Here is a 13,029-nt window from a genome sequence, read left to right as displayed (position 1 = left end):
GAAAGATGCACGACCGCTCTGGCGGAAAAGAGTAGTGTGCAGAAAATGTAAAAATACCGCGAATCGCGATTTTTCGCGGTTCACAAATGGAATAAGTTTTTACGATTTCTCCCACCTTTGTTAATTTTTATAACGCAAAACTGAGTTAACAGGCTATAAGTTTTGTTGGAACTTGTGAACGATTATAAAAAGACATATTTCAGAAACTTCGACTGATGATTGATAATATTCAAATAAAAAAAATGGCCGATAGACATAATTCTTTCGTTTAAACAATAATAAAGATGTGGACAGCTTAGGAACAGTGTGAATCGCAAATTTTTTAAGATTTACGAAAAATCAGAATTTTTTGCATTTCCTTGGCATATTACTCTTTTCTCACAAGAGTATCTTCAAGATTTGAAATGGCAGCGTTAATATCATCATTCATAAAAATAACTTAATATTAACCCAACAATTCGAGTCTATTTCCCTTCGTCCCAACCAACGGACGAAAACAACGTAAATCCGATTCCACAAAGCTATTTACCAAGCAAACAAACCATCGATCGCAAATCGCATGAGAGCTATCAGATCACGAGGGAGACTTTTCGCGCAACATATCTCGGCGAGCGCCGAAAAAAAAAAAATCGGTGAAAACAATAAACAGGCATGAGAGTAGCAGCAGCAGTAGTAGTAGGGAAAAGGCTTTTAGCTCTAATGCGCCACTTGGCCGAGGACTACGCTTTCGCGGTGGTTTCGGATGTCAGCCGAGTTTTATATCGATCTCGCACAGACGTACGCGCGCACTCACACGCGCACGCGGGGATGAAGGCTTTTATCGCGTTTGTATGCGCGCGGTTTGCCGCAATTTTACGCGTTTGCCGTGCGTTCGTCCCTCCCCCGCCTCTTTTCCTCTTTTTTTTTTTTTTTGTTTTTTTTTTATCTCGATTGACTGGCACACGCGTTTCGCGGATTTCGTCCGAGTACGCGCGTGCACGAGTCGCGGGATCCTTGCCCGAAATTGCTTCGACGCTGCTTTTTAGACGACGCGAAGAGTTCAAAATAATCTGCGTGTCGCTTTAAACTTTACTTTTACGAACGTGCAACAACATTCGCTGGCTGTTTGAAAAACAAACGCCGTATAGCATATCTCGAATGATCAGAAAATAAAAAGTTTGCAAAAATGAAAACGGAAGAAAGAAAACGAATAATCGTCTGTTTATAAATGCGAAATCCCGCTGATTCGGCAGAGTCGTGTTTAAAATAAAGAGAGTGGCAGCAGCAGCCAGAGACCCAATTGCAACGAGCGACGCTGTGGCTTAAGCCGCTTCTCTTTTTTTTATTATTTCTTTTCTTTTATACATAGAGAACGTCGGGCGAGCGACCGATCGCGGAACCGCGCCGCGTAAAAGCGAAGGAATTTCGCTGACGCGACTCGCTTCAGCGGACTCGACAATCTCCTTTCTAATACGAGTTTTAGTTATTTTTAAATTGTATTCTTCGGAGATAAAAAAAAAATCACGTATATACGTCTAATTATTTTCCCCTCGCGTTAAATTTGTTCAGTGTGACGTATCTAATGTGCTGTCACGCTACACCCTAAAAGCCTCGTAATACATTTGATATCCACAAAAAAAAATACATTCGATATCCAAAAAATGAACTATTCTCTTGCGCCTGTATACACTTGAGTCGTGACGTCTTTCGTCCCTTGAAAAGTTTTCATCTTCGCGCAGCAGTCTGCAAACGTGAGAGTCTCATTTACGAAAGAGACAAGACAATCAAAGACGAAGAGAAGTTCGCGAGTATTATACGTGTACACTGGCTCAGCAGGGGAAAGGCAGCCCAAAAAGAGAGACGACTCGCCAGACGGCAATATGTATGATAATATACCAGAGCGCATATCTTTGCCAAGACCGGTGGCATGCAAAACAAAACAAAACAAAAAAAGAAGAGGAATACTCTTTTCTTTATAATACATGCCGAGCATTAATCGCCTTTCGAAATTGAATGTAATATTATATCTATGATCTCTTCTCTCTTTTTTTTAATTTTTTTATGGTCCTACGAAATAACGTCGTTGGATGAATTTCAACGAGTCTCGTGTGATTGCAATGGACGAATAGTAAGTGAACAGACAGAGCTTGAGTAGACGATAAGTGAAAGTCCGCAGGGACGATTAGAATAATATAGCTCGAAGCATTTTAATAAGAAACTCTAGTGCTCTTTCTGGCACAGTTACCGCATGGAAACTTTTTTTTTAATAAGGCTTTCATGAGAAAATGATAATTGAAAACTGCGCGTTCCACGAGAAGAAGTTTCGGCGAAAGTCTCTGCTTCCCTTTTTTTTGAAAGTCTTACTTTTTAGTAAAAGTACGTGTCGACGGTTTTGACTTGTTTCGTGTACGCGTGATCGGCAAATAATTGTCAATCAATGATAGCGAATTGATTATTTTCTCCCTTCGCGTCGTATCGAGCAATTAATGAAAAGCAGTCGATTTATGCCTCACTTTATTGTACCACCGCAGAAAAAGAAAGAAAAAAGGGAGACGTCGTCGCTTAGTGCCAGATCGAGAAAGTAACTCACCATGTAACTGAGCGAGCGATTGTAGCGTCGCATTGGTGTTGCAGTTGATGAATCCTGTAACAGAGAAAAAGAAAATGATAAATGAGTGCGTGGGTCTTTATCGTCCGCGCGAGCATCGTAATATTCCGCGCACGTGCGTCTCTGTTATTATTTCTTACGGGTACGGCGAATGTTACGCGTATCAAGATGCTCCTCCGTTTCTTTCCTTTCCATTCTTATTTCTTTTCCATTGCTCTGTAACGGGATCCGAACGACGCTCGACAAAGTTGAGCTACCGTCCATTCGCAGATCGTCCACTCGTACACTCGAAATTGACCCGCAGTTTTGATCGGCGAGCGCAACCACAATCGCCGATTCACGATAACCAAATGTGAGCGCGCGTAACTTCGTTATGCTTTTATCGCTCGAAAGAGAGAGAGAGAGAGAGAGAGAGAGAGAGAGAGAGAGAGAGAGAGAGAGAGAGAGAGAGAGAGAGAGAGAGAGAGAGAGAGAGAGAGAGAGAGCGTTGGAAGGCCATGCGTACAGAGACACGTATGACAAAAGGGGGTTGGCTACGACCGCAAACGTTGCAATTTTGACGAGAGTCGAATGCATCAGTCGTGACCGCGACGCGGCGGGATTGGATGTGCTTGCGGCTGAAAATAAAGACGCTACGCGATGAATGGCTTCGCGTGACTCTTCGCATTGAGTTTTGAGAGCTGGTTGATCGATGTGCTTTTTTTTTACGGCATCGCGTCGAAAGCAAAAGTATTCCGCCGACATCTCTGTTTAGCTCTGCGCTCGGCTCACTCTCGCAGCAATGCGCTCGCTATAGTAATTCCGCTCGCGTGTCTCTTAACGAGAACCTCTGATTTGGCTTGGGCACGGCATCGGAGTCTTCAGGGTAGCGCCAGCGACCCGCGAGCCGGTGCAACGAGAACGTGCACACGGAGGCATAAACGAGTCGCACACGTGTCGATTACAAATCTCTTAATTCGTTGGTTTGCCGTCGTCGTCGTAATCGTCGTCGTCGTCGTCGTTGTTATTATGTGCTCTGCCCACCGGCAATTCGTCTAAGCGCGCGCGGTGAAAGGTATTTTCGAAAGTGACACCTCTGCTCGCTATTCTCTCCGGGCAGGTGTATTTCGTGCAGCGAGTAACGTTAGACCGATCGTCGTGCATTGTCGTCACATCCGGCCTTGCGACAAGCGAGCCCTGTGAGGCGCGCGCGCGCGTTGCGAGAGGCTCTTTAGGATGTCGAAAGCTAATAATTCATCTGCTCGCGAGGGAGGGGGCCGCGGCAGAGGACCGGCCAAAGGCTTCTCGTGTCCCAATTGCAACCGGTTCCGAGCAACTCGCGTCGGCGGCGCTGCACTCGAGCGCGCAACGGCCACGAAAACATTGGCGATCCGTGACTGCTCGTCGGGAACCTCGTCGCGAGAATGCGGGAACGAGATGAACGCCCCGTGCTCGACGGCGAACGCCCGCGGATTTTCGTCGGCCGATCACGCGTTTTCCCAGAGCAGGCGCCAATTACCGGGCAGGTTAATTAGCTGGAAAAGCGCGCGAGCTCAATTGAATTATCCGCGCGATAGGGTGAAAGTGCTCGGGAGCGCGCGCGCTATTGAAATCGTTATCAAGCTCCTCGGCGGCGAGGCAAAGAGAGCGCCGTGCTGCGGTCGATTTCAGAACGATTTCTTAATGGACTTGCGGTCCGGATGCGTAATACTCTATTTTCTCCCGAAATTGTGGCTCTTTTTCAAAGCCCGACTTTTCATTACGATGCGAGGCACTGTGGTGGGGTCGACGATTTCTATTATTTTTTTGTTTCTTTTATTTCAACGAACGTGTCAAGCAAGCCTGGGTTCGCGACACTCCACGCGCACGCTAATTTGACGAAATGAAGCGTTTATCAAAGCCTATCTCGAGCTGGAGTGAACCATTAAACGTGAAAAATCAGCGAGAAAGCGTCTGTTTTTCCGACACTTTCAAGTTTTGAGGCTCGTTTCGCTGAAAGAAATAAGCCCTTGAACAACTAAAAATCTCAAGTCAAACAATTATGATAACGAGGTCAGTTGGTTTACCGAACGTTACTTTTATTAAGTATACTAAATGGTGAAAATTTCAAGATCCTAGCAAAGTGAAGCGCGTTCAATTAATTTGGATACACGAAGAATTTAAACGGAAACCTACATTAAAGCACGAAATACCTACTTACTCTCAAAAACGAAAACACAAATTTACGGCAGACATTTTTTTTTTCATTAAAAAGCAACGGTGAAAAGTCACTGTAAATAAATAAAGCGGCACAACGCAGCGAAACGCGTAACGGAAGAGTAACGAGCGCCCATACAAAATAGAGGCTCGCGTGGAAAATATAAAGAGCAGCCACGGGTTCCCACGCGTCCGCGAGAGAAGCGGAAAAAAGCAAGTGGCACGAAAGTGGATATATAGTCGAAAAAAGAAAAATAAAAAAAAGTAATAGGCGAGGTAAGAACGTAAGTGAAAAAGAGACGATAAGATCCCCGCTCGGGGTAGAAAAACGACGTCGACCTTTCGGCGGCGCGCGATAAAAGGAAAAACAGGCGCGCAATTATTCCGCCAGGAGGTTCTCGCCGTCCCGCGGACCGTTGGCGCATTCCGCGCGGATGCGAATGGTTAGCATCCGTCATTACACCGCGACATATTGGCCGCGGGAGAAGCGCCAGGACGTAATGAGCAGCGGCAGATGCTGCGCCAGCCGCGATTCGCAATCTCGCGCTCGCGCGGACCGAGCGTCAAAGCGCCGCTCTTCGAAGCGAGGACAAGAGGCGTCGTTGCGAAAGCCCACGGGGGAGATTGCGAATTGAAACTTGAAAGGAGATACACGGCGAGCGAAAGCGCTAGAGCGATGGGCATCGAACGATTTCTCGGGCCAGGTGGAAGCTTCGCCGCCGGGGTCGTTCGCAGCCTTGCCGTTAGAAATCCATTGTCGAGATTTCGAGAAGGCGCCGCGGCCTTGAATCTCGCTGCCGACCTACGAGCGCGCGATCGGATCGTTTTTGCGCGCCTCGATCTCTCCGCCGCCGCGTGCTCCTGTTCCGTCCGAGCGGCCACGCGCTCAAGCGTTCCGCCGGGCGAATATCTCGCGACGTTCATCCTGCGGCGGGAGGGCCATCTCTCAACTTCCTTCCTCTCTCGTCGCTTGGCGCCTTTCCAAACGATCGCCGAATCGACGTGGTCCACTTAGCGCGTCGCGCGCGGAGAAAATATGCGGGCCGGCGCTCGCGGCCGGGTGCGCCCCGATGAAAATTAAAAATCCGTCCGGCTTTTCGAGCGGTAAATCCCGCGGATTTACGACCCATCGCGCGCTCGGGGGCCTCGGCGCCTGGGGGGGAAACGAGAGCTCCGCTGCGGCCCGCACAACGACTGGATGGACGGCCGCCACTTTTTCATTCGGCGAATCCATTGATCTCGCTGGTGTTTACGAAAATGGGAGGCGAGCGCTCGGCGAGTGTCGCCCAAACGACGAGGAGGGCATCGAGCCAGGCAGGAATGCATCTCGCGCAAGGATCTCGGAGGCGTCTCGCAACCGCGAACTTGGCTGTGTATGCGCGGACAAAGCCTTAGACAAGGGGCCGTCGTCACGGCAGACTGTGCGACGACAGTTCGGCCTCGTGCAACCAATCGACACCCGGCACTCCCGCGCTCGCTGCCGAGTCATCGACTCCGCTTGAACTTTCTAGATCGACGCGTCGCGACGAGCGAGATTTCGTTTTCGTTATGGGGTGTTGACATTTCGCGGCCGCGAGTCACTGCCGGCGCGCGCGCCTCTTCCGAGTCTGAGCTGTTCGCACATCGATTACGTAAGCGCCCCGATGAGCGACAATTGGCCTCGGGGCTAATTCGTTAATTAGTCTCCCGCCTTCTCCGGCGCACCTTTACTCGACCCGCCGCTGCCGCGCGCTAATCCGAAATGGCAATTTCTCCGTCGTCGTTGCCGCGCTAACGAATTTTCGACGCGTCGCTCAAATGGCTTCATTCTTCATCCTCTCTCTCGTTTTTTTTTCTTTTTCCGATAGTCAATTTCCGGCAGAATTACGACACGCGCGGGCATGCATAAGTACGCTCGATACCGGGCAATAAATTACGCGCGCTCGCGCTCAAATCGACGTGTAAAGGAAGCCGGCGAACGCACGAAATTGCCGAAAAATAATCGCGGCAACCCCCCCGAGATGGATTTTTCTCGTCTCGCTTGATTCAATAACGCGGCGCGCTCGGAATAAAACGGAACGAGGTCGCTTTCCACATTAAACGATGCTTAATCGCAGACTGCACGCTCGCAGGTCGCGTCAATTTTGACGAACGTCAAGTTTGCTGTTTCCGCAATTCGAAGTGTCGATGGCGTGTGTCATAGGTTAGAAAGCAGCCAATCCCATAACGTACGCATCAACCTCTCGTCAGAAACAATTTTACGGCAGATGCACTTGAGAACGTAAAAAAAAGACGGATAATACAAAAGATATAACGACGCGAGTGACGATCCTTAACCTATAAAAGTTGTCGTGTGTATGCAGCTTTAACGATCCTAAACGAACGTTGAAAAAAAAGGGGTATTAAATCTCGTTCCCTCCCGTGCGCAGCGCGACAGACAGGCTATATAAATAAGCGGCATCAATATAACGCATCACACTGCTACACAATGTTCCGCTCGAAACGTCGTTACTTCATGCCGCAGCGCCGCGAGAAAGCGCGGAAGTTTTTCAGGCGCAAACTAAAAGTAGCTTTACGATTGGCGCGCTGTATAATCAGCCGACGATGTAAATCAAAATACGATATACGCTCTCGTGACCTATCCTTTTGCGAACGCGATCGCCGCGCACGATTGAATTTATTCGGCCGCGGATAGGTGAAATAGTAAAAATCGACGAGGCGTGCGTATCGAGAGCTAGAGCGCCTCTAATGGGTGAAGAGGAGATGATTTACGGCAATCGCTTGTAAGTGAGTGAGAGCGACTAGTGATTGAATTAATAAATGCGTTGTAAATTTGCACTTCTTTGAGCCTTCTCTCTTTCTCTCTCTCCGTGTGTGTTGATGCTTCGCTATAAAAATTATTTATTATTACCCTCGATAAATTACTCCGACTGTTTTTCACGAGGCTGGTCTTTATATCCTAACCTCAAAGTTTTCAACAGAAGCTTCGGTACACATTATTACGTAACAAACAAGTAATTTTTCTTTCCACTATGTGGCGCTTGAAAAAGATTGCCATATAACGGGTATCGAATAAATTTCACACCTGCTGGCAGGACGCCACGGAAAAGAAAAGTCATCGGAAACTCATCTCGCTTTGTAATAAAAAAAAAAGCGTGACTTCCGATGCGAGTCGGTTTCTCGGAAAAAGTGAAGAAAAACGAGGTTACATCGGGCAACGGACGTCAATTTTTCGAATCAATGGTCTTCGGAATTGACACGCTGGAACGGGTGACAATTGTCGGAAGCGCGCCGCACGATTTCGAAGTATGTAGTCCCATAACACTTTCACCAAGGAGCCATAAAACGATGCATAAATCACTGATCGACGACGATTTTATCATTAGCCAATCGAGTAGCTCGCATAAAAGTAAGAGAGTGACGCGTATGAGATGATGTCTATGGCACGCGAGAAGACTTCCTATATGGACTATGCGATCCACATTAATGACGATCGCACGAATATCCCATTAGATAAATCTTGACTTTACAATTTAGCTCAAAATTGACGTTGATCCTATTGCTTTTACGATCGTTATTCGCATTTCATTCGCATGTATTTTCAGATATGGAATACGCGAATGGCTTTTTCGCTCTACATAACCTAAAAGCGGTTTCGAACAGTCGAATGCATTAGATATTCCGCGTGTCGTCTAACAAAGACCAAGTCAATTCTCATCACGACTTCGGCGAGAAAAACTCATCACTTGAAAAATAATGAAGAAATCCCATTTGTTCCGATAAAAATTTTCCCAGAGCACTTTTTCGGTAGGCTATAATAATCAGATCCGAAAAGGCAGCGATATACGCGCACCCAATCGCAGTGCGGCCCGCGGCTAATAATCCAATTATTCAATCGACAAAACCCACTTTCCATCCATCGCGGCCACAAAACGCGCGGGCCGCGCTTGAAAAACAAACACACACGCTAAGCCCGTCGTCGCGTCACATATCTATCTCTCTCTCTCTCTCTCTCTCGTTCTGTTGCGCGCATCAAGCTAAATGGGTTAATATGCACATCCGCGTATCGCTGCCGTCCCCCTCCCTACATGCAACTCGTTTTTCCCACATGGCGCGACGGCCAACGGCGGCCGCGTTAGAAAGTTTCTTTTTTCTTCTTCTTTTTTTGGACGATCGTCATTTCTAATTTCATAATTAGAGAGTCCGCGTACTCTCGCTTTCTTCCTGGCGCCTTGCTTACAGCTCGAAATACGAAATTCTTGTGCCTCTACCGTGCGTCAGCTTTGTAAATCTGAAACTGAAGATAACGCGCCTGTGGTAACCGCTGCAGGTGAACCCGCGCTAACGTTATCTCTTCAGAGAGATAAGACGCGGCGCGATTACGTGCCACCTGATAATATTGGCCGAAAAAAAAAAAAAGATGTCGTTGGAATTTTCTTAGTGCTATCTCGGCTTCGCGACATGCCTTTCGTTACTTCTTCGATCCGCACGATTTTGCGCCGCAGTTTCTTCCCGAGGAAGTTGTTTTATCGTTAGCACTACGAGTGGATTTTCGCGAAATAACCGATGAGTCGAATCTCGAGTACTGAATGGCAAGAGACGAGAAATTCCATCCGGCCGTGCGCGCTACATCGATTGCCCAAATAATCCGTAGAATCGAGCTCGGATATCAGCAGAGTGCGGCAAATTCGACGGAAGTGGGTCAGGGCGAACGAGAAGCCACGGCGAGCCACCGCGAAAATCATTTTCCGAACTATCAGCGATGGGCGCGCGGCTCTTCCTTGCCCGCGCCAGTCCTCCCAAAGGGGAGTTGGGTTCTTATTTCATTCTGGCAGAGCCTCGGGGGCCGGGAGACGCGGAGACATGGAAAAAAAGGGGGCGTTTTCCGATTGCTCACATTTCGTTTCCCAAAGCTCTGCCACGGAGATATTACAATCGAGAAGAGGGGCAGGCGGCAGTTTTATATCAGTCTCTCCCTCTCTCTATCTCCCTCGTTCTGGAAATCGCACTAGCGTTAAATTATTTTCGCAAAAATACACGTGCGCTCGTGAAACTGTCGGCTATACATAAATATCTCATGACATCCTCGTTAGCGTATACGTAAATGCGCAACTGTGCCACTTATGCTTATTACATAACGCGCTGTCATGTATATTTCAACATTGCTCATCCGCGCGTCTAATATCCGAATGAAAATGTTGCGTACGTGGAAAGTACAGAGGTGTCCCTGTGAAAATTAATAAAAATAAAAGTCACACTCGACGTCTCGTGCGTGCGCGTGCGTAAGAGCTTATTCTAATCTTCCGGCCTTGCATCGCGCGCACGTTACGTATAAGGCGCGCATATGGCCATCGGCACGCATTACCGCGGAGAATGAAGAGACTGCGAAAAAACACAAATGACATCTGCGAACGAGAAATTTCACGCGATTGTTCTCACTCTCTCTCTCTCTCTCTCTTTCCCTCTGGTAAGAACTTTGTTCGTTTGCGCTCGCTCGCCGGGAAGAATTTCAAATTTTGAAAGTTACGATCGCGCGCGTTCGCGGACACCTACGAGGAATGGCATGCACCTGCGCACAAGAAGCGAGCCGAGAGCGCATCGAAGCGCGAAGAGAAATAGATCGCTGGATGCGTTCGCGAAGGATGACGCTGCCTCGCGGAAAAACAATAAAGCCCGGCGCAACGAAACGGTTGAAACCTCGCCGGGGAGCACGTACACAGCGAGGCGAAAGAAAATAAATGAAAAAGCTCGCTCGTTAAACTGCTCCCAACGGCGTGGCATTTAAGCTCTTACATCCTTCGGAATATGTGTGGCACGAGAGAGACAGAGAGGAGCGCTCGAAAGACGGATCGGGAATGAACTGATGCAGGTACCCGTATATGCGCGCGTGACGCGCGTGGGCACACGTAATTGACGCCGAATAGTTTAGGCGTGCGGTCCGCATTGTTGAGGTTATAAGTTTCTTGTGTAATTTATAGTTTGTACGCGCGCGTGCGTGCGGTTGCGTTACCTAATGCGCGTCCAAATCACGAGTATAAATATATTTTCCTCTTTCTGTCCCGCCAGTATTTCTATGGTTGATTCGAGAAACAGACTAGTAAATATTTGTTATGGCGGTTGGTGACAAGTGCGCGAGCGCACACTGCGGTTGCACAATATATTTTGAGGTTAGACGAAAAACGTCATGTTCTTTCGCACGTCCAGCCTATAAAAATTGAACCACCTTGAAAGCCTGACAAAGTCTAATTCGTTACTCAAGGCGCTACAAGATAAAATTACATAATGCATTTTGAGGTTACACGAGCGAAAAAAAAGAAAAAAACCTACAATACTTTTGAGGTTGAGAAGTGAAAATCTCGCTAGAAGTTTGTGTACGCGTGTGCAAAGTAGCAGCATGGACATAACCGTTATTCCACAATTGCGCGAGTGGCGATGCCCATTAGCCTTGGCTTCTGCTCTTCTACACGCTCGGGGAATTCCGCTTACAAGCTACTTCCCCTCCCTCCCCCAACACCAAGGACAATCAGCGCTGCTTCCGGCACATACACTCTCCGCGCGCGAGGGGGACAGCGCTCTCCTCCTGGACGTCTTCGTCATGGTCGTCGTCGTCGTCGTCGTCGTCGTCGTCGTCGTTTAGCGCTGCATTGAACGTCGGACGACGTGTCTTTCCTCGCGCCAGAAGCGAAGGGACGCCACTCGTTTTTCGAATATTATCTCTTTCTAGCGACGACCACGATCGCTTTCCAGTTTAGACCTTGAGCCACGCGCCGCCGACTCGCCGTCCCATTTGAATAAACAGCCGTTCGCGCGCATCTTTCTCTTTCAAACGTATAGAACAATCGTACGAGCCGCTGGGCAGCACAGCGGAATATAAATATCAAACGCCGTGAGCGCGGGCTTCTGCGTTCATTTCGGCTGGACGCGCGCGCGGAAAGCTACGCGCGGAAGGTACATTTTCATATTAATCGGCGCCCATTACAGCCACTTTACGTAAGTCACCGTGATTACGTTCAACAAGCCGAGGATAAATAGTTTACGGGCTGCGCGTCGGCTGCCTCGCGGGGCCAGGCGAAATTCGGGCCCGGAGTCGCGTGCACACGACGCGCCCGAGCGGCAGTCGCATTAGCGCGCGTCCCGCGCGGAACACCGGAAACGCAGCGCCGGCCTAGGCGGATCGTAAATTTCCGTCTCCGGGCGAGGCGGCGATTTTCGCTAGGGGCATGCGTCGATCAACTGTACAGCCGCACGCGCCGCCTCCAGTTCGGTCAGTTTCATCAATTCACAGTCTCGGCAAATTTCCGTGAGCTTCATTTTTTTTTCTCTCTTCCTCGGTCTGCCCACGAGTCGCTTTTAACCCATGTCGGACGGGGAGGGGGGGGGGGGCGTCGTTTATTTAGCATCTTCTCGCGATGTCCGTTCGACTATCCTTCTCTCGCATAGAATACCTTGCCACGAGCGAAACTTTCTTGCGTCACAGCGACACGTGACACAAAGTTCCGTACGAACGGGCGCGAAGAAGAAAAAAACGCGTGGCGAACGCAAGCCGCTCGATCGGGCTACCTGCGCACGTAGCTTCTGTGTAATGATATTTCGAGAGAGTATCGACGCGGAAAGAACAGCCGCGTAATCGCAGTCAATTAGTTTTCATTAAGAGCCCGGCCCGTTGGAAATGAGTCTATATACCGCGAGCGCGAGCGCGGAACAAAAGGGCCGCGCGCTGGAACAAAGAGCGAGTAGCGCGTCTATAGAACAGACGAGAGGAGGCGAACCGACGCTTTTCAGCAAACTGGTCGTCGCTACAACGCGGTACGAAATCATCGCGGACCGCGAGCAGAAAGAGAGAGAGAGAGAGAGAGAGAGAGAGAGAGAGGGAAAAAGAAGCGGGTCCGGGGTGGTCGTCGGAGAAGCCGCGAGGCGGCAATCAAGAGCCAATAAAAGCGCAACGTCTTTCGACGCTCGTCGTGGCTCGCGGAGCGGAGGACTGCTGCGCGTCGGCGGCGGTGGCGGCGTTGCGCCGCTGCCGATCGATAGTTGAATGCCCTGCCGCAGTTGACATGCGTATATACCTGGCAGCCTTGCCAAAGACCAGATCGCGTTCCCTCCGTGCGCTCCCTTTCCGCTCGCTCTCTCCGGGGCACGTGCACGTACCGACGAAACACAGCGCGCGTACGCGCGTATATATAGCCCACGGAGGTTCACTGAATTTTTTACGACCGCCGAGAGTTTCGTGAAGCGCGGGATGAGTTTGCGATTCGCTTCTTTCTCTGTTTTCTTTTTTTTTCTTTTTT

General features: G+C 49.1%; 1 protein-coding gene across 3 annotated transcripts in view; it reads right to left on the bottom strand.

Annotated features, from left to right (window-relative positions):
• The window catches only part of LOC131669925 (cytoplasmic polyadenylation element-binding protein 2), an 89,049-nt gene that overhangs the window by 25,154 nt on the left and 50,866 nt on the right, over positions 1-13,029 (bottom strand). For all 3 annotated transcript variants that reach the window (XM_058945141.1, XM_058945142.1, XM_058945143.1), the window contains one exon: positions 2,570-2,623. In XM_058945141.1, coding sequence (XP_058801124.1) covers positions 2,570-2,623 — 54 coding nt within the window. The remainder of the gene's footprint in view (positions 1-2,569; positions 2,624-13,029) is intronic.

The sequence above is a fragment of the Phymastichus coffea genome, unplaced genomic scaffold, assembly GCF_024137745.1.
Source record: "Phymastichus coffea isolate CEN01 unplaced genomic scaffold, Cenicafe_Pcof_1.1 PCOF00098, whole genome shotgun sequence".
Taxonomy (NCBI): Eukaryota; Metazoa; Arthropoda; class Insecta; order Hymenoptera; family Eulophidae; genus Phymastichus; species Phymastichus coffea.
The sequence above is the reverse complement of the archived record's forward strand: the minus strand, read 5'-3'. Positions and strand labels throughout refer to the sequence as shown.